The sequence below is a fragment of the Hippopotamus amphibius genome, chromosome 10, assembly GCF_030028045.1.
Source record: "Hippopotamus amphibius kiboko isolate mHipAmp2 chromosome 10, mHipAmp2.hap2, whole genome shotgun sequence".
Lineage (NCBI taxonomy): Eukaryota > Metazoa > Chordata > Mammalia > Artiodactyla > Hippopotamidae > Hippopotamus > Hippopotamus amphibius.
Genome location: NC_080195.1, coordinates 87,007,279 through 87,029,929, shown reverse-complemented (window position 1 = coordinate 87,029,929; position 22,651 = coordinate 87,007,279). Strand labels below are relative to the sequence as shown.

General features: G+C 33.4%; 1 protein-coding gene across 12 annotated transcripts in view; it reads left to right on the top strand.

Annotated features, from left to right (window-relative positions):
- The window catches only part of ROBO2 (roundabout guidance receptor 2), a 570,793-nt gene that overhangs the window by 478,987 nt on the left and 69,155 nt on the right, over positions 1-22,651 (top strand). For all 12 annotated transcript variants that reach the window (XM_057696195.1, XM_057696205.1, XM_057696199.1 and 9 more), the window contains 7 exons: positions 2,157-2,238; positions 2,651-2,813; positions 4,408-4,574; positions 7,715-7,836; positions 14,787-15,018; positions 17,758-17,882; positions 20,168-20,339. In XM_057696195.1, coding sequence (XP_057552178.1) covers positions 2,157-2,238; positions 2,651-2,813; positions 4,408-4,574; positions 7,715-7,836; positions 14,787-15,018; positions 17,758-17,882; positions 20,168-20,339 — 1,063 coding nt within the window. The remainder of the gene's footprint in view (positions 1-2,156; positions 2,239-2,650; positions 2,814-4,407; positions 4,575-7,714; positions 7,837-14,786; positions 15,019-17,757; positions 17,883-20,167; positions 20,340-22,651) is intronic.

The following is a 22,651-nucleotide window of genomic DNA, read 5'->3' as shown; positions in this document are numbered from 1 at the left end:
CCTTCTGAGTAATCTTTCTGAGATGCCTGCTCCTGAGGGCTTGTCTACAGCCAACTACACAAGGAGAAAAGTAGGTGCGAGCGTGTGCCAGCACATTGGTCTCTTCTTTTCAAGCACTTGGTTAAGGACAAAAGAAGGATGGAAAAGATGTGAAGCACTCATGACCAGAAAAGACATTATTTAAAGTTAAGGGAATAAAAATGAATTGGTGTTGATGACGGTGATACAAGTCAGCTTTAGCAATGATATTTAGGCTTTCCATATCATTTTTTATAAACTCCATAATGAAAGCATTGTTATTTTTTCTGTAAGATGACTGTCTTTAACAGGAAATAAAATGTTTTACGGTACTTCACGGATACAGTCAAGAGAGGGTTTCTGTAGGACATATTCCATTGTCTTTCTTTCTTTCTCAGTACTTAATGCAAGGGGGGAAAAGTAGTGTGATGAACACTGTGTTCCCATGGTCCAGCTAATTGGTAACTGAATCTGTTTCTTTTGAGAAGTAGAATATTCCAATACTCATTAAAATCTACCTACCACAGCTAGTGTCAGACTTGTATCTCCACACAATGACAAGGACGTGCAGTTAAGAAGCATTACCTAGTATTCTTCTTTTAGCATTTGCACATAATAACAAGTGCTACATTTTAGTTCAACTGCTATCATAAAATGCAAATTCTTTACTCTTTCACAGACCATATTCAAATGAACGTCCCATTAAAATCCAACCTAGGCTCATTATATTTAGTTTGTGAGTGATGCTTCTTAAATGCAGAGATTTCTAACGACTATAATGCGTGCACAGCCACATTTGAAAAAATGGCTCTTTCTACAATGGCCATCCCCCATCATCCCTTGGTATAATTGAAGACAATTGTATAGAGATAATATGGCAAAAAGTGACATGCCAGAGCAATTTGAAACTTAAGTTAAAATACATAATGACATTTAAAATCAATTAAAATGGTGGAACCTCAGTAACATCCAGGCACTAATGATTTACCCGAGAATCAATTGTGGAAGGTTGAGTCATCAATACACTTACATTTTGAACCCAGCAGATATTATATTCCATGAACTCCCATATTTTATCAACAATTAGACTCATGTTCATCACGGAATTTTAATTCTACATCTTCTGCTTTGCCTTATTCTGTTTGGTCATCAGTTTCTCTTCCCAGTCTCACTTTTCCTTCACCCGTAAACTAATGTGAATGAATGTTGTTTGCAATGTAAGCCCACGGGGCTCAACCACAGGGAGGATTTTTAATTTACATCTTACTGATCTTGGCGTTTTTGTGAAGGTATAATCACAGAATCTTCTGCCTTTAACACTTATAAAAGGGAACTCTTGATTATATTATCAGCTATTCCTCAAAGTCTTTTGTTGGTCTTCATGAATAACAGAACCAATTTATGCAATCAATGAATGACAGTTTTTAGTATGCTTTAAAAAGTGTTGTGTGTTAGATGATTTCTGTGACCCTTTCAGCTGTATACTGCAATGATATCATAGGTATTGTTTGTTTTTAATGATACAACTTTATTCCATTCACTGTTACACTGCTGCAGTTTTAATATGAGGACTGCACTCTTTAAAAGGAAAGATTTAGTTTTCCTTTTTTTTAAAAAAACATTTCTTCTTCACTTTTCTCCACGTCTTTAAAAGAAGAGCTGCCCCCTATTATCTCAGTGCTTGTTTACTCCTGGGTATATTTTATCCTGTGAAATACTGTTTATTGATGACAAAGAGGACAGCTTTGCGTTACTGATCTCTGAGTGTTTATAAGATTCTGGAAAATTCTGTCCTGAGTTATCCATATCTAACTCTGACACGGTGAAGCCCCAATATAAACTGGAATTAAAAGATAAGAGGATTGCTGTGGAGGCAAATAGAGAAACAAAGTTTACAGACAAATAACATTTAGTTGTAGAAATATAGTAAGAATCTTTGAATCACTATTATGAATAAAATAACATAATATGAGCTTATTTTAATACTTTATGTGTACTTTTGATTGACTCTAATGTATAATTTGGACAGCCAAATGATATATCACGTTTTAGAAGTCAAATATTGCCTTGTTGAGATTGAGTAATTATTCCACAAATCAGTTAAAACAATTTTATTTTCTCCTTTCTATGCACACTAGATTTCTGATACTGGCACTTATACTTGTGTGGCTACAAGTTCAAGTGGGGAGACTTCCTGGAGTGCTGTGCTGGATGTAACAGGTGGGTCCTTTGTGAATTCTTTTAACAGAAGAAATCTTGAGTCAGTTTTAGTAATTAGATCATGATCAAATAATAGGTTAAAGAGAGATCACGATTTTAAATTTACTGAATGTAAAAACTAAGCTTCGTGCTACTTTTTCCTTTCTACAACCACTTGGTACATGGCATAGCACATGAAATTTAAACATTTGTACTTGATAATCTTATTTTATTTTCTCTGTCTAAAGAACAAGCAATTCCAGTGATCATGTGTGAAGTAAATACTTACTAAAATGTAAGAGAAACAAATATTTAGGTATATAGTTTTGGTTCACGTAGATGAATTGCTTACTGTCTATTCATTTTCCTTCTTTTAAGCACTGTTGTCAGCTTGTGCAATCAGAAATGAAGTTTTTCTGTTTGTCCTCTATAGAATCTGGAGCAACAATCAGTAAAAATTATGATTTAAATGACTTGCCTGGACCACCATCCAAACCACAGGTCACTGATGTTACTAAGAACAGTGTCACCTTGTCCTGGCAACCAGGTACCCCTGGAACCCTTCCAGCAAGTGCTTATATCATTGAGGCTTTCAGGTATGAGACAGTTCCTTTTTACTCCATTGGGTTTTTGCTTTAGCTCCTATATCCTAAAATCTCAAGTGAGCTATCCCACTGTTTTATTCTAAGAACATGTTTAATCAGTGCACTTTAAGAATTTATCTCTTATATCCAACTTTATTCAAGAATAGACTTTAGTTTTATTTTTCATTCATATGTTAATTATAAGATTAAATATGCGTTACCCATGCCTACCTCTGTAGGGATCTAGCTATGACATAATCACTTAGCTCTTTTCTTTAGCTTGACCATTGTAGGCATTTATAAGATGAGAATTTTGGCTTTAGAACTAAACAGAAAATAATTTAATTAGGCGTGGGCATTTTTTAAGTTATGCAACATTTATTGAGGCATGGAAACTTGGAACTTTATTTCCTAATAATTAGAGCAGAATTTAAAATAATTCCAGTGTTTTATACTATATATTTGAATACAGGTGTTGGCTATGCCTAAGAGAAAATTAATAACTACAATTAAGAAATTGATTACATGCACTTCTGATTGCTGAAAGGAAAAGAGGTCCAATTGTTATTTGAAATGATCGCCATCGATTTAAGGATATAGGCTATAAATTAGCAAATGTCTTATGAGAATTTGAATAAATAGTTATACTAATGGGAAAACATAGCTTCTTATTCAGTTTCAATGTGTTCTCTTTGCCATTATAAATATAGTGATAGCCTCTCTCCTTTTTAAGCATTAGGACAAATCATCACTTTCATTTTAGGCTTCCCTAATCTATTAAAGTTAATGATCAATACATAGTTTTCAAATTTCAAAACTGTTTTTCTATAATTTTCATGCTTTGATGTATAAGGACTTCTGAAAAATAAACAGATAGCCCTGAAAATCACATTTTCCCCTCATTCTAAACAAAAGCAGCATTTGACCTTAGACAAAGGGCTATAGAAGGGCATCCCCTCTGTAGATGACAGTTAAGGGGTCCACACATGCAGATTCAGAGGTATTTCACCATTCCGAGATGAGAAATCACAATACTGTGTAATGTACAATTTTATTAAAAATGTGACCAAGGGAAAATATTCATTACATGCTTCCTTTCTTCTTTTACAGATATGTAGTTTTAGAAGGCTCTATTATAATATTGCATGTGGAATTGATGCAAAAGAAAACACACCTTGTAACAGGAAACTGTATTGGCATAATTTACTCTGTAGTCCATTTATTCTTTCTACAGGTTAATTCTTTTCAAGGTATATATATACATTTATGAGGACCATATTTATTGTATAAACTTGATGTTGTGATCTTGGCCTCTGTTCCTTTTACAGGTATTCATTTAGTGGGCTGCTGTGCTTTAGCAAAGGGCTATCACATCTCCTGGGCTGAGTTTAATTTTGTTGTGCATGGCACTTCCCGTTAGGTGGGCTCGGCTTTGTTGTTGAATAAACTGAAATCATCCAAATGTTTCATTTATTGGGCTGAACACTTCAAGCGTTGTGTGTGTGTGTGTTTAATTTTCAGCCATTAACCTTTGTCATTGATACCCAACTCCATTTCCTAGACCCTTATGACTGCTCTTTAAATGAAATTTCTGTTCATGTTTCAGCCAATCGGTGAGCAATAGCTGGCAGACAGTGGCAAACCATGTAAAGACCACCCTCTATACAGTGAGAGGACTGCGGCCCAATACAATCTATTTATTCATGGTCAGAGCAATCAACCCCCAAGGTCTCAGTGACCCAAGTGCTATGTCAGATCCTGTGCGCACTCAAGGTAATTTCAATAACTGTAAACATGACTGGTTCTAGGAGGAGGCATTAAACAGACCTTTAAGGACAAAGGATAGGAGGACCAAAGATACATGTGTCTGCATTGCTTATTATAATGTTTCACTAGACCTGATCCAGTGAAAGAGAAGAAAACTTGTTGTTCACCTGGGTGAGGGCATCCTCTTTGTGGAGCTGTCAGGGTCTATTTAGTAGAAAAGAAACAAAATAATTTAGTACAGTTACATAGTAAGTTAAGTTAGGGCTTCACTGTAGGGCTTTAGGATACTTCAAAAGGAAGGAAAAATTTCTCCTTCTTTGAAATTAATCATACAATAGCAAAAAGTCATCTTTAATGGATAAAATGCCCTGTTAGAGATATCAAAATTACTTCCTCTGGCTCAGGAATTGTGCTTTGATAGTGAAGTGGGTCTCAAGGTGTAGTTCCCACAGAAGCAGCATCTGTACCACCTGGGGTCACATTAGAAATGCAGATTCTCAGGCCCTGACTCAGAAGCTCTGGGGGTGGGGCCCTGCAGTCTGTTAAAGTGCCCTCCAGGAGTGTTCATGCTTAAATTTGACAAGCATCATTACAGTGCATTTTATAAAACCAGATGTTTAAAGGAACACTTTGTTTCAGGAAGCAGTAAATCAGGCTTTCTTCCTGAGGTACACAATACTTTTGACAAAAAAAAAAACACAAAAACAAAAACACCCAGAATATTAAAAGATTAAATTGGAAAATTTCTCATCTTTAGTAGCCTGTCTCCTCAAACTGAGAAGTTGCTGGAGTCTAGGGGTTAATATGGGGTGTTGAATTATAATTTCTATTCTTACTAGTAGATGAAGGGAATTAATAAAATAGAAATGGTGGCTTTATTATTTCTTACAACTTACTTCCCATAGGGTTCTTGAGAAAGGGTTAATTATTTCTTATTTGTAAAAGACTTTGAACAAGATATTTATAATTCAAAGTAGTATTTTTATGCCATGAAAAACACCATACAGCCATAAAATATTATTATAATTACAATGTAGTTCGGTGATAGTAACTAGCATGCTATTATAACAGAGAAGGGCGCCTTAAAGGAATCAAGTCAAATAAAGTCACCACGTGATTTTGCAACACTGCTGACATGATGACAGTCAAGGGAGGAGGGGATGCCACTTTGCTATTGTTCTCTAAGCAGTAGTGTGATTAATTTTCCATGATGATAAAGGGCCTGTAGGTAAAGAATCTGTCTCAAGAGAAAGAAAAAGTACAACAAGGAATTTGAAGACCTGAAACTGGTTCTATTTTACCTTGCCTGGATCCAGTTGCTTTCAGTGTATCTGAATTTAAGGAGTAAATTAAATTATTGAACTTGAAAAGGAAGAGGTGTATGGTTTTAATTCAAAAATTGTGGTACCCAGATCATTTTTACTTGTATAGATAGAAGTAGTTTTTGTGCATAGCTGCAGTGGAAGGTGGGGAGATCACAGAGTGGGGAAGACTTTTGGTGTGATTAAATCCAGCGGCCCTTCTTGATCATTCAGTAACACTGCCAGCACTAAATCTTGACTCATAAAATAACTTCTTAGTGAAAAGGTCAACAAAGATTAATGAAAAGTTGTTTGTGATCTGGCTTGTTCCAGTCGAGAGACCATATAGAGCAAAAGACTTATGTTCTCTTAACAGATATTTAATAGAAAAACTCATGTTTTGGGTCTGAATGTCAGGATCATTTCTGACACCACACTTTCAGAAGCTTTGCATTCTGCAAAGCACTTCTTTGCAAAGAACACTTTGCTGCGTGAGCTCTTATTTTTCAAAGATATTAAATACCATAGAAATTAGAAATTTCTTATTTTAGCTAGGCAACAAGTACTTGTACCATCAATATCACAGTAGACCATAGGCATATCAACAAAGATTAATATTATTCACATGACATTAAATATATATATACACATACATATACATATACATATGTATGTTTTCTAAATCAAGTAAAACTCACTCTGCTATTTATGTTAAGGATGAAAAAAAGTGGAACTGGCAAAAAATTACCAAAATGTAGTTCCCAATTATTTATGTTCCAATTTAAGTTAGTATACCCAATTTAAGTTACAGCCGAGATATGCACTTAAAAAATTTTTGCAAGAGTGTTGCATTGTGGCCTGAGAAAATAGGAGAAAACAAGATTAAGAAATAAATCATTTTAAATTGGACTTCATTCCTTAAGTAAGGTGATTGAAGAAAAAAAATTCAACTTAACATTACAGTGCACCAGTTAAAGAACCTGATTTGAGTATGTGTGAAATTCAGTGTTTGATATCAATTTGATGCACTTGGGTGTCTATAATTTATCTTTTTTCTTAATAGACACACTATGCAAACCATTGTACGGGAAATAGAGTAGTATTTAGGCTAGTGGTGATTAAGGGGTCAGAACAGTTTATGGCTGAGAGTTTAACAGTCTAAACATCACAATTCTTTCTCCCTCCTACCTTCCCCCATCACTTTGAAAAAACAGCAGCATTATTTTTTGTCAGATATTGGAGTGCTGTTAAGAATTTATTACATAGAACATTTTATCAGTATTTTAAATTGCTCAGTCAAAATTATTTTTGTGAATTTGGGAGGGTTCTTCGCCTTCTTTGCCTCATTTTGTTTACCTTTAGTGACATAATTCACTACCAGTGCCCTGATTACTTTCTCTTCCATACTCCCAGACGGAAATAGGTCAAGGAATAGGAACACACAACCTACTAATTGGGAAAAGGGATTGAACAAATTCCTAAACAGCAATATTCAGATCTGGCCCCATTAACTACTTGGGAATATCCTTTAACATGGCAACATCTGGATAAAACTAATGTTTCTAAAGAAGTCTTACAGCAAGTACTTTATTCTTTAATAAGAAAATAATAGACCTTTCACAGCAGTGTACTAAATGGGGATAAGGGTTTGCACACAGTTTTATTAATATTATTTTAGTGAAGATAAACATCATTTCTCAAATTATGCCCTAAAATATTGCTATGTATATAAATATGCTTTAATGTTGGTTGTCATTTCTCATGGCATCATATTGGCTTATATTTATAATATATATTGGAATTTCACTGTTAATTTTTAAAAATTGGAACTGGTTATCCCTGTAGATATCAGCCCACCAGCACAAGGAGTGGACCATAGACAAGTCCAGAAAGAACTCGGAGATGTGCTTGTCCGCCTTCATACTCCAGTTGTATTGACTCCAACCACTATTCAAGTCACGTGGACGGTAAGTTTTAAAGGCTATCCTAATGATAATCTCTTTTACTCCTTTAAGAAAACAAACCAGAAAAGAAAAAAGCAAACAAAACAACAAAATAGTAACAAAAACCCTCAGCATTTAAAATCAAAGTGTAATCAAAGACAAAAAGGAAAAAAAAAAAAAGTGTAAATAGAGGGAAAATAGATTGCAATATAAACAATATGGTCTGTCTCTTGAATTTTTAAACAGCCTTATTGAGATACAGTTAACATACCAGAGTGAAAATGTACAACTCAATATTTTTTGGTATCTTTACAGAGTTGTGTAGTCATCACCAGAATCTGATTTTAGAACATTTCATCATCCTGAAGTAAAACCCTGTGCCCATTAGTAGTCGCTCCTCCATTCCCCTGAATTTAGCCCTTTGCACCCACTAATCTGCTCTCTTTCTATATAACTTTGCCTATTTCTTTCATATGAATGAAATCATGCAATATGTGATCTTTTGTGTCTGGCTTCTTTCACTCATCATGATGTTTTTGAGGTTTATCCATGTTGTAGCATGTATCAGTACTTTGTTCCTTTTTATTATAGAGCAGAATTCCATTGAATAGCTGTATCACATACATCTGTTTATCCATTGATCAGCTGATTCATCTTTGAGTTGTTTCCGCTGTTGGCCGTTATGAATGCTGGTGCCATGAACACTTGTGTACACGTCGACATATATTTTCATTTCTCTTGGCGTATGCTTAGGAATTGTTGAATTAAACTCTCTGCCTAACATTTGGATGAACTGCCAAAATGTTTTCCAAAGTGGTTATCCAATTTTATGCTTCTACGAGCAACATTTGAAGGTTCTAGTTTCTTCCACATCCTCGCCAGCACTTGTTTTTGATTATAGCCATTCTAGTGGGTATGAGTGGTATATTATTGTGATTTTAATTGATATTTCTTTAATGACTGATGTTTTGAATCTTTCATGAGCTTATTGAGCATTTGTATGTCTCCTTTAGAGAAATGTCTGTTCAGATTCTTTGCCCATTTGTAAATTGAGTTGTTTGTCTTCTTAGTATAGTCTTATAAGAGTTCTTTACATATTGGGTACAAATCCTTTATCAGGTGCATGATTTGTAAATATTTTCTCCCAGTCTGTGCGATGTTTTTTTACTTTCTTAATGATGTCATTAAAAGCACAAAAAAATTAATTTTGAAGTTTCCTTCTAAATTTAAACCATCTTTAGTAAAAAAAATTAACGTTTCAGGAAAGAGATTGATATTTTAATATATGCTAAGAATGTCCAATTCCATGCATTATTAAATGTCAACCTGCCCACTGTTATTTCAAGATGCAAAATGTTTTCATTGCATGGTAGCCACTGCAGTGAAAACAACAAATAGCATAAAAATAGCCATATTACCCATATCAGATAATTTTAACACCTGTATATGTATTCGTGTCTATGTGTGTCTGTGTTTTGTGAAGAATAAGATAATGTTCTTCCCTGCGCCTAATAGAGTTTGTGCCCACTTCTCATTTATGCCTGAGATCTCTCTGTTATGGCCTCTAAAAATTCATAAGGATGATAAAAGAGCACAGTTTTTTAAACCCCCCTGTGTATGTGGTAGATCTTGAATGTTGTGTAAGTAATGGTCATTTGAGCTATGGGTATCTAGAAAATTTTCACCTTAATTATAATATTAGAATTATATCAATTGTAATTAATTATAAAGAATTATATTAATTAGAAAGTATTTATAATTATGTCTCTGTTGTTGTTGCTGTCGTTATTGTTTTTGTGGTAGTAGAAGAATGACTAAGTTAAAAAAAATGGAATTTTTTCCCCCTTAGAATCCAAGTTTCTTTAGGAAAATAACTCTCACCCATTTCCATCAATTCCCTCAACAGAAGAAGTTGAGAAAGGAAAACCAGTTATTTTTCATCAGTTCTTAATTAATTATGTTTGAAATATAAAACACAGTGAAGAGAATTATTCCAGCGTCCTCTTAATAATAAATCTACTGAGCAAACACAGTTCAACAAGCATTTTTTGAGGACTAGTTTTGAGGTAGATGTGGGGAAATGCTATATAAAGAGACACAAATTTACTTAAGAAAAACGTGGAAATTCTTAATTATGGTACACAGGGTTAAGAGCCATAACTGATATTTACACATTTTATAAACAGAGGTTTCAATCAAAGAGGAAGTGATTAACTCTATCCTCAGGCATCAGAAACAGCATTATCTCTTATCTACATCTATGTGTGGAAATATGGAGCCATTATTATATTAGAACAGAAGAAACTAAATTAACGTTTGTCTGTTTAGTTCAATCCTATAGATTTGTAAGAGAAAACCAATGTAAACAGGTTGAACAATGTTCCCAGTATTCTACAGCTATTTATAGGTAAAGTTAGAATTAGAATTTCCTTACTTGAAACCCATTTTTTATGTTTTTTTCACTTTAAAGATAAACTGTAGACAAATATTTAGTTGAAAGAAATATCTTTTAATAGTGGAATTTCAACATATGATCCAGGAAGGGGCACTTTGTTACTTCTTAAGCCAGACCAGTCAAAAGTTTAGCCTGCAAGTACAAAATTGGGTAGTGCTTTAATAAACAATAAGACTAAATTTATGTTTTAAGAGTAATTATGATTAAGGTTACACTGTTTCTAATTTAATTTTTGATATAATTTCACATAGATTTATTCTATTTTCTGCATATAATGGCTTTTATTCTTCTGCTCCCATGAAGGGAATGTAATGACCTCATCATTTTTCCAGTGGCACAGAAAGGGTATTATCTGCCACGCCTCTTCCATCTTTCTGTAGCTTTGGCTAGATACAAAACTAACAAAGCCAAGAAAATGGTTGTATTTTTAACAGCAGATTTTTTTCCTCATTCTCAATTGAAAAAGTCTTCTCTGCTTTGTTGTGAGTTTTGAAGGGGTTTCTTTTTTAAGCTGCTTCTAAATGTGGGAATTATTGGGGTAAGAATCAAAGTCATTATGTTTATGAACTTAATCACTTTAAAAGTCACTGAGTTTAAAAGAATAAATCAAATTAGATCAGAATTGCAGGTCAGTAGTCTGAGAGTTCTTCCAGGAGAGGAACCTTGTCATATTCATCTCTTTATCCCAAGAAATTTGTCACTGCTAGTTTGTATCTCTCTCTCCCTCATGAACTTGAGTTTTGTGAGTCCAGAGTTCATGTTTTTATTTGTTTTTTTCAGAGCAGAGCATTTATTATGAAATACTTTTTCAGTAACTGTTTAATGATCAAATAAGTTTTTCTCATACATTTTAATTTTTTATTTTAAAAAAGAAAATGTTCAATTATATCAGAAATTCCCCATGAATTTGTAGTTAAATGTGAGAGATAAGTATGTATTTGAGAGGTAATTTAGTGAAATAAAGTTGGGCTGGAGGTCACGTCAGTTGCCAAAGAAATTATAATCAAATATTTCATTTTAATGTCATATCTTCAACTTGCTAAATGTGTATGTTCTTTGAATAACATTGTTAGTATTTGAGTTACAGACATGTTGACGTTTGAGGGAAGAAATATATTCCCCAGCCCTTGTATTTCGATTAGGGGTCAACTAATGTGGTTTATCAATAGTTGGCAGGATTCTGTTACCAAACACATAGGATGTTTGGACTGGAAAGACCATCTGACTACCCCACAAGTCGAATCTTAAAGCAACAATAGTTAGCAAAGTCTACTTTCTAAAAATGACTGCTCTTATAATGAGGGTGGGTAAAAATGATGAAAATGGCTGTTTTACAAAGAAAATAGCAATAAATCTCTTATTTTAAAATCATTATTCTAGTTTTTATGTGTGTGAGTGTTTTGTTTTTGTTTTTATTTAAGGACGAAAGAATTTCAGGCCCCTTGCCTCTTAAACGTCACAGCGACTGGAATTTGAAAGAGTGCTTTGGTGAACTAGAATTTCAGAACTCAAACCCAGATCAGTTACTTAGCAGTCTAAGCCCACCAAAGGAAATTCACTTTGAATTTTCAGTATAGATGGAATTTTTTAATTGAAGTGATAGATATTGAGCATCTTGCTTTAAACCTTTTAGTGAAAGTACTGATTTGAGGGCCACATATTGGCCCCCCTTTTATACCCCTTATGTGACAAGGCTTTATCATTGTGCAGCTCTAAAACTTGCAAAGTGCTTTAAACTATATTAGTCATTTAATTGTTTCTGTGCTCTTGTAATATGCGTTTTATTTGAGCAAACTAAGTAAACTGAGGCTCAGAAAGTTTGAAAGGCTAAGCCGTCACTCAACTGAGACCTTATGATCTGAAGACGAAAACTCTCTTCTTCATGTGTTCCTTAAGACAATTCTTTTTTTATTCAGATTTCAGAAAATACCAAGTTTCTAAATTCTATCAACCCACGGATTTGTGGCTGGACTCTGATTATAATCAACTCTAAAAGAAAATCCTCCTTCTTATAATTAGAATGTTAATAAGACTAGTGACAAGCATATGATTTAACTCAAAAGTGACCACTCGTCAAAGGGTGCTCTAAAAGTCAGTGGTGTAGAGCACATATCCACTAAAAATCCCACCTATTTTTTAATAGGTAATGTGCAGCATTTTCATTTTTGCTTTTACCTGTAACAACAGATTTCCTTCTGAAAAGAATGTATAGGAACCACGCAAAATCAAGTTAAACTATTTAGCCATTAAGTAGAATACACTGGTTGAAGGCAGTGTACATTGAAGTGAGCAAAGCAATGTTGTGTAGTAAACATCAGCTTCATAAAGTCCTAAAACACTTAATTAATGAAAACCAAACATGGATAAAACCAATTTACCCTGATTTACAGACTCCGTTCATCTGGAAACAGCTGCTTAATGTTCTTCTTAAAAACACAGCTTGCTTCTTTCAGTATTAACAGGCTATTATTGTGAGTTATGTCTTTCTTTCGGTGTATAAATTCACTTAAAGTGAATGGAGAGAAGTTTATAAAATGCAAGCTTAATGTTGTTTTAACATATGCTACGGGGATTTTTTTTCACATTGACAGTTTTGATGAAAGGCATCTCTTTGGCTCTCATAAATTTAGCTTTTTGCTTTTTAGTTGCCTTGTTTTATAATGTCAGAACAACTTCTGCTTTTCAAAAAATACATACTTTGGTATGAACACAAACTGGTAGCATGGATGAGGATTCAAAGATCATGAGCTTTATCAGAACTGAGCTTACTTTTCCTTGACATAACCTCATAGAAGTGTAGCACTAATTCCACAAATCTTTGAGGGTTAGGAAGCTGTCAGGTGGTTGAAGGAATTCTTACTTGTTGAGATTCATCTGTGATACTGGAATTAGCTAACCTTAGAAACACACATACTCATGCTGACCAACTTTATAGATTTTTCTAGCTTGGACATTCTAAATACCAAAAAAATGCCCCTTTGTTTCACTGTATTTTGATTAAGGGTTCCGTATTTTTAAATTTTCTGTCTTCCTTTAAAAAATATTTTTAAATGCTGCAACTAATGAAGAAATGCTAGAAGTTAATACATGAAAGAATACCTTTTGTTTATTATGTGTTAACAGTTGGATAAAGACATTTTTAAAAAGCTGAAGTAACTGTTTCCATCATCACCTTCTTTATTTCCTCTCTCTCCTCAGTCATCCTAAGATGAGGTTATTCCATCTCTCTTTTTCATTGAATTTCACACTTTATTTGACAGTGAAATATGTCAAGTTAAAGGCTACTTAGAATATGTCTATTAAACTATAGTACGTGGAATATTAATTGAAGAAGGTGCTGTGATAGTTATATTTTAAGTCAAGAATTTCTAAAAAATGGCAAGACATTAAAAATGTTTAAAAAGCTAAAAGTCCTTTTCTCCCTGAAATGAAACAATGGTAAAACTCCAATAAAGATTGTTCAATAAATGTAAAACAAGAAGTATTTTTTTTGATATTTTTTGATATTTTGATATTAGTTTTTAGGTTCAAAATCTCAGATTTTTATTAAAAACAGCTGCTTATCCTCTGTACCTCAAATGAATGAAAGGATCAAGAAAGTTGCTAGATTGTGCCAACAGTGGGACTATTGGAGGAGCCAGAAGTTGGTAACTTAATAAAGGTCTTTCCTTTAATATTTGTTAATGGGTATAAGCATTTCATATGCATTTAAAACAGATGCTGTAGCTCCACAACTCTGAGTCTCTTTCATATGCTTGGTCCAGCCATAGGAATTTTATACATTCTTTCCCTACTCTTCTTCCCCTAGATAAATCTTACTTTCCATGCAGATCTCAGCATTTGTTCTTCTTCCAGGAAACTGTCTCCCCATCCTGATCACTCACCTTCCTCTCCACTCTAGCCTTTCTTAGCTCCTAGTACATCTCTTCATAATATCTGCATATGTTTATTTGTTATGAATGTTACTTGCCCATTGTTTGAGGGATCATAAGATAATGCCCACCTTCTACCTGAATTCTGTACACCATGAGGCTGGGGACTGACTCTGCTTTCATTCTCCATTTTTATCCTCAGAGTTTAGCAGAATAACTGGCACCTCTTAGTAGAAACTCAGAAAATGTTTGAGTGAGTGAAGACATTAGTGAGTGAACAAGGGATGAGAATGGAGATTCCTGACAAGTAACACACTACATGTAAAAGCACAAAAAATGAGAACTGTTGAATACAAAAAAAAAGAACAAACAGACGAGCAACAAAGCTAGAAACACTGGCAGGTCTAGGCCTTGACAGGCTTTTGTGTTAATCCAAAGAATTTGAATTAATTGAGTACCTTAGCTACTATGAAGTATTTTAAACAGGAGAGAACGTTGTTCCACTCTTCATTTTGGAAATAACGATTTAGGGGCAATGTGAACTCAGAACTGGGAGAGGATATTAGAAGCAGGGAGATGAATTAGAAAGCCATGGCATCACTCAGACACTTCCATTGGTTTCAAATGCTTTTTGTTCCGTTTTTCAGGTTGATCGCCAACCCCAGTTTATTCAAGGCTACCGAGTGATGTACCGTCAGACTTCAGGCCTACAGGCTACATCAACATGGCAGAATTTAGATGCCAAAATCCCAACTGAGCGAAGTGCTGTCTTAGTCAATCTGAAAAAGGGGGTGACTTATGAAATTAAAGTTCGACCATATTTTAATGAGTTCCAAGGAATGGATAGTGAATCTAAAACAGTTCGTACTACTGAAGAAGGTCAGTATTTGGATTTCTAACATAAACCAAACTTAAACCATAACGAAATCAATTTCTGTTGAAGTTCTAGTTTATCGTCTTCCTTACAAGGATAGCAAAAGAGAGTCTAAAAGTGAATCCAGGAAGTGTCATTTTCTCCTTTTATTCTGAGAATTTCATAGAAACTAACAACCAAAAAAAATGATTCAAGTAGTTTAAATTTTCCTTAAGAAAACATTTGCTTCAAATCTTGTTTGTCAATACACTGGAATTTGACTATAATGTTTTCCTGTAATTTTTTTACACATGGATTTAGCTCATTTAGCTTCATTAAAGGATAGGCTAATGGAAACCCAAGCACACAAGCTGTTCTTTGCTTCTCCTCTTTCTATGGTGTAGTAAAGCATGACATTTCCTTATAGCCTATAGCCTATAGCCTCCTTCTCTATGGGCTCTTCCAGTTTGATTCATAATTTCTAATCCAGAAGGCCACTGCATGTTTGCAGTAGCATTCTTTTTAGTGATATTCCCTCTCACTCTCCCCTTTGTGACTTTTCTTGCCTGAAGATACTTTTAAAGTCAATCTGTGATGGACATGATATTAATCTAGGTCTCAACCAGTCCATTTTCTAGTGTCTCCTTCCCTAAACTAAAGGTTTATAATGAATACTTTCATCAAAGCACAAAAGATCAAAAAAATCAGACACCAAATATAATAAATTCCCCCCTTTTCTGGTTTTCTACTAATTTTATGTAACCTGCTCCAGTAAAAAGCCTTTTAAAAAAATATATTTCATATAAAGAAATATAAGAGCAGCTTTAAGAAAATGTGTGTAGGTTGTTCATGCTAACATACAGCTGTACATGTTTGATAAAAGAGCTTTTAAATTATACATATCTTATAATAAGCAACACAGTGAAATGTTATCTTCATATTGGTTTACAGTGTGATATACTGATATGGGCAGAAGTACATACTTTAAAGGCATCATTAATGTACCTTTAGGATTTGTAAAGTAAAAGATTACTAAAAATTAATAATAGAATCTTCATCCCCCATTAAATTTTAATGTGTAGAACTAATGAGTGGGGTGGGTAAATTTAATACAGAATGCTACATTTGAAGCATACTTCCAAAAATCAATTTCACTGCAGTTAGACTTTTCCTCTGGACCAGACATTTGTCACCATTCAGTATACATTCATCTCTGTTTTCTGTGGCCTTCTGAAGGGAACAAATGGAACTCAGCTGGGCTTCTGGGCTTATCTGGGAATGATGAGTGGGTTCTTTCACATCTGTGTAATAATTGACCTGTCAGGAAATAAGCATGGTGTTTTCTCCAAGCCAGCAGTAAGGCAAATGAGAAACCAGTTCTCTAAAGTGTTACTTTTCAATGACGTCAACTTAATAACTACAAAACTGGTAGGGAAACGGTTGGATTTATGTCATTGGGCCACATTTTGGAGTAACATTATCACACAGAGGAGTAATAAAAAGCAGTATTGTGGTAACGTGCCTGTGTGTGTTTTATACCCAATGCAAAGTTGACCATACCTCAGTGAAATATATTGTGACAGATTTATCAAACATAGGAAACATTATTGATAGGCTTTTAAAATATCTTTTATGATTGAAGTGTACACATTTTCAAAGAACTAAGTTGTGTAGTTATGAAAGCATTGATCTTATATGTAAAAATTCTTTTGTGCCACAAAATTACCTGAATTGTGCTTTAACTGTTAGTACTTTGATTTGTTTTTTTCAACCTTTGATTTAAACTCAAGAGATATACTGAGAATTGATATCCCCACTCTAAATTGTTTCCCAGCAAAATTAGTATGACTTAGCTCTCAAATACACTGGATAGGACATGCTACAGTCCAAAATCATGAATGTTTTCTTATTCATCTTTTCTCAGTATGATTATAATTAGTTATAGGAAAAACCATAAAGGAAGAGAATTATAGGAAATTAACATCTGTCCATTTTACATTTAATTCAACATGAGCTGTTATCATTTATATCGTCAGAGTTCCTTGCCCATCGATATAAAATAAGTTTTAAATCTTAAATTATGGGTCAATTTATAACAGTCAGTTATTTTTCTCAGTATGAAAACAAAAGTGTCTTTTTCTGTGTTGGTTAAATTTATAACTGTGTTTCTCTTTTTGTGTATTAAACACAAACCAAAACAAAACAAAAAGATTGTCAGTAATGCTACCACTCAGAGATAATGACATAATATTTTGGAATGCATCCTCTAAGAATATTTTTTGATAGCAGTGTTTTTGTTGCTGTTGTTTATTTTTTAAAAAGGAGCCTATTAGAGTCAAAAGAATCAGGGTTCTAGAATCAGACATACCTGAATTCAAATTCTCCCTCACTGTTTGACTTAGATAAGTCTTTTATAGTAGCCTTCAGTTTCCTTATCTGTAAAACTGAGGTAAGAGTTGTTTTTATTTCCTGAGCTTATTGTGGGAATTAAATCTTACTCTTACCTCAGTTCTGGGCATATAGGAAACACTCATTTGAATGTCAACTGTTAAATTTATTTTTGAGGACATATTACCATAGCTGTTATATTTGCTTTAAATCTATCCATTATATTTAAAGGATTTGTTTTTAAACTGTTATTGTTAATTCAGAACTACTGGAAACCAGACCCTCTTGCATTTTGTCTTTACATTCATATTCTGTAAGCAGCACTAATGCACACTAAGACTTACAGTTTGTGTTTATTCTAATCACTTCCTCTGCAGCCCCAAGTGCCCCTCCACAATCTGTCACTGTGCTGACTGTTGGAAGCCACAACAGCACAAGTATTAGTGTTTCCTGGGATCCACCTCCTCCGGATCATCAGAATGGAATTATCCAAGAATACAAGGTAAGGCCTGGAGCAAGAAGGAAGGTTCCCCGATAAAAGTTCCCAGAGAAGTCTCAGGATCACATGGATGAGGAACATTTCTAGTGGCACTCTTATTGAGTTTGGGTGTAAAGTAATATCTTATATCTTCGTGCGACAAGTAAAGAAGCAAATGCATAGACTGCATCAAACCTAACTTCAAGGTCACAGATAACACAAACTCAGTTGGACAAGTAAACCATAACAATGCAGTGGTTTTTTGTTTTGTTTGTTTGTTTGTTTTTGTATATTGTGTTTGTAGAACCTCAGGGATTTAGAGAGATGGGGTACAGGGTAGATAGTGAAGCCCTATCCCAGAAAGTGCCTTTATCTCTGTTATTAGATTTCTGTGTAACGGCCCTTAGAGCACCTGTTTTTAAACTTATTCTCATAACGATGCTTCAGGGGTTTGAAGAATTGGGATGGAGCTAGGAGGGTAGGCAGTACCAGCTTCTACTGTCAATTCTGCTTTTACCAAGTTATTGAGGCTCTGTAAAATATTTCACTTGAAAAAGAGGAGCCATTGAAAAAACAAATTTTGCAAAACTCTTATTTTTCAACTGATGAATGTGTTGCTATTTAGAAACAGTATATATCCATTGTTTCTTCACCATCATTTGAGAGAGATCATTTAAGAAACAAAAGTTGTCCAACTTTGAGAAATAAGATTATGATTAATTGTGATGTGATTAGATCACATGGGAGAGTAAAACACCTCATTAAATCTTGTAAAAATTCAAAACTATGGTTTTTTGCTATTAATAAATATTTATGGAATTCTACCAATAACATACTAAGTAGCTCTATTAGAAAAGAAAACTAGACACCCCACCTCACTGCAGAAATTCATACTTGGTGTGTGAAATTAAGCTGAATAATTTTACTCAGAACATTGTAACTTCTAAGAAAAAATGTGAAATTTAAAGTAGAATTTTTCTAAGTTAATGGTTAAGTTACTGAAGCAAATGGACTAAATTTGCATATGAATTTATTTTAAAATTATTCTCATCACATTATAAAGAAATGTGAATCAGAAAATAAGAGTAAGTGCTTTTACAATAGCATAATTATATAAATTATAAAATTTTATAAGTGTTAGGACACATTGTTTTAAAAGCAAAGAATTATCTACCCTGGAGTGTGTTTTAATGAGTTTAGGATTTTACTTTTGTATTATCTAGGACTAAATATCTTCAACTTCTGTTTATTTAAATATTGATTTTTTTCACCATGATAATTTTTCATAAGCTGTAAATTTTCTCACTCATATGAGATTGTCCTATTTTGGTAAAGTGTATATATTGGTAAGGAGTAAACAATCCTCCTTTAGTAACTTAGGTTTCATAGACTAAATTTAAGATATCTGCGATTCGAAGGCATTCTTTTAAAGAAAAAGTTTCAGGAACTTACCTGTTTCAGAAACAAGTAATGTGTATTCCCACTTATATGTCCCCATGTAGAATTTTTTATAACACATTTTACAGTAACAGATTTCCATATCCCAAAAGAAAGTATGCCTTAAAATTTGATTCTTATTGGAAGCACAAGCCTAGTGTCCCTCACATCAGTGTTTAAAGACTTCCCACCACTCTGTTCTCATGCATGTGTATGTACATGTAGATATGTTTTGATCAATATTAAGATTTATTACTGTCAATGTAAATATTGGCTTTAATTTTATCTCAGTCAATACCTATAACTTTAGCCAATTAATCTCGTTAACTACTTCTGTGTAAGTTAGTGTTATCTTAAGTGAAATATAAATTACTTAGATGTGCACCTATGTACTTTTGGTACTACAACTTATAATCACCATATTTTTAATAAGTATATGCACAATAAATCTTGAAAAATAAATTAAGCAGAGGAATTTATGTGTTTTAATCCATACCTAAATGCTGTTTACAACCAAGGACCACTTTCCAGACTTGGCAGAGATGATGAAGGAATCATTGTACTATGAGTATTATGTGTTGATTTTAAAATATAAAGGAATCCTGCATAGTTTTAGCTTCTTTTGCTGTTCTTCCTTTAATACACACACACACACACACACACACGTACACAGACACACCACACACATACATATACATATATATATATATAAAAACAGCAGAAATTGGGCTTTAGAAAATGTCATTTACAAATACTTCTATAAGACTAGAAAATAGATTGGTCACTACTAAAAAATTTAATCAATTATAATAAACTAATTACCAGAAAAGATCATTTTATATTCTTTTGATATTCACTTTACTTTTCTATAGATCTGGTGTCTGGGGAATGAAACACGATTCCACATCAACAGAACTGTGGATGCAACCATTCGATCTGTAATAATTGGTGGATTATTCCCAGGTATTCAATACCGGGTAGAGGTTGCAGCTAGTACCAGTGCAGGAGTTGGAGTAAAAAGTGAGCCACAGCCAATAATAATTGGTGAGTACCAATCTGTATGGTATGTGCTTTGGAATCAGCCAACTGGTAACAAGGTAGATTATTTTTTTGAATCTATATCCCAACAGTGAATATACAGTAAATAATGAGTAATAAGATGTACACATCATATAGGCAAATAGTTAACTGACTAGAGTTTCTGACAAAAATGTTTAACAATTGCTCATGCTCTTAAGATTTCCACAAACTTCTTAAAATCATAACCATTAAGAGTTTAAATGCTGAAAGTTGATTTGAAAATTATTTTTAATCAATAGTTTCATTTGTAATTTTAATGCCTTTGAAATACTATAGGAAATGAGGCAGTTACTGAAGAAGGCACTTTATGTTTCAAATCTGTATGCTTCCTCTTAGCCAGAAAAATGTCAAAAATTAACATTTAAAACAGAAACAGGCCAAAAGAAACTTTGTAATCCAAATAAACTATCCCAAGGAAGAAATCCCTATTCAATCTACTATCATCATTACAGAAAATTGCTCCCTGTCACCATGGATTATGTTTGACTTTTCTTGAAATATATATAAATGGAATCATATAGAATATAATATTTTGTGTCTGGCTTCTTTCACTAAACGTGTTTTTTGAGATTCTCCCTATGCAATTCATATGTTTTATTTCTGAGAAGTATTCAATGGTTTGAATATATCATATTTTGTTTCTCTGCTTTTCCCTTGAGAGAATGTGTATGTTTTTTTGAGGACATATGTTTTTACTTCTTTTGGAGAATTACCTAGAAGTGGAATTTCTGGGTAACAGCACTTAATGTAGTTTGACGTTATAAGAAACTCTAAATATTTTTTCAAATTGTAAAATTTTATACTCTCACTAGGAAAAAATATGACTTCCAGTTTTTCTGCATCCTCACTGACATTTGATGTTGCCATCTGTCATTTTAGCCATTCCAGTGAGTGTGAGAGTCCCTCATTGTCATTTTAACTTCAGTTTTCTTTGATGACTAATGATGTTGAGCAACTTCACGTGTGCTTATTGGCCATTCACATATTTTCTTTTGTAAAATTTCCAAGTCTTTGCCCTTTTGAAATAGTGTTCTTTGTCTCTTGTTACTGATTAAGAGGAGTTATTTGTACATTTTTGATATAAGTTCTCTGTCATAGATTGTATTGCAGATATTTTCTCCCAATCTATGGCTTTTCTATTCCTTTTCTTAACAGTGTCTTTTGATGAGCAAAAGATTTAAATTTATATGATCTAAAATTTATCTTGCATGTTTAGTGCTTTCTAAGAAACTATGTCCTACATCTAGATAGCAAAGATATTTTCTTCCAGAAGCTTTATAGTTTTAGCTTTTATGCTTAGGTCTATAATTCATCTTAAAGTAATTGCATGTGGCTTGAGGGTTGAGGCTTATTTATTTTCATATGCAAAATCAAAATGCATAGGCATTTTTCACTGAAAAAACTTTCCTTTCCCCAGTTAACTATATGTGTGTGGATCCATTGCTGGATCACCTATGTAGTTCCATGGTTTGTTTATATAACAATGCATATGCCAAACCACACTGTCTTGATTACTAATAGTTTATAGAAAGTCTTGGAATCAGGTAATGTGAATACCGCATCATTTTCTTCTCCCAAATTGTTTTGGCTATTCCAGACCTTTAGCTTTTCCATATGCTTTTCAAATCAGCATGTCGGTTTCTATAAAATTATGTTGAAATTGTGACTGAAAATGCAATGAATCTATGCATCAAATTGGAAAGATTAAACATTTTAATATTCTTTCTCTCTGGGAACATGATGTACCTCTCCATTATTTATCTTTATTTTTCTCAACAGTATTTTGTGTATAGCCTTAACACGTTTTGTTAAACTTTTTCCTGAGTATTTAATGTTTTTTTACTCTATTATAGGTGGATTTATAAAATTCCCTTTCAACTACTTTATGTTATATATAAATTTAATTTTATGTGTTGCCCTTTTATCTTATGACCTTACTAACTTCACTTATTTATCTTAATAGTTGCAAAATTCTTTTTCTGAGTGTGTTCAGATAATCATCTATTTTCTTTCTCCTTATTTGTGTTAATATGGTAAATTCTATTGAATGGTTTCAAAGGTACATAAACCTTGCATTCCTGGGATAAATCCTACTTGGTCAGGATATATTATGCTTTTTACAAATACTACTGGATCTGATTTGCTAACATTTAGTAAAGAATTTTGCATCTATGTTCATGAGGGATATTGTTTGATAGTTTTCTTCTAATGTCTTTGTCAAATTTTGGAATCAGGGAGGCGAGCTTTAATGGGTTGGGAAGTACTCCTTCCTCCTT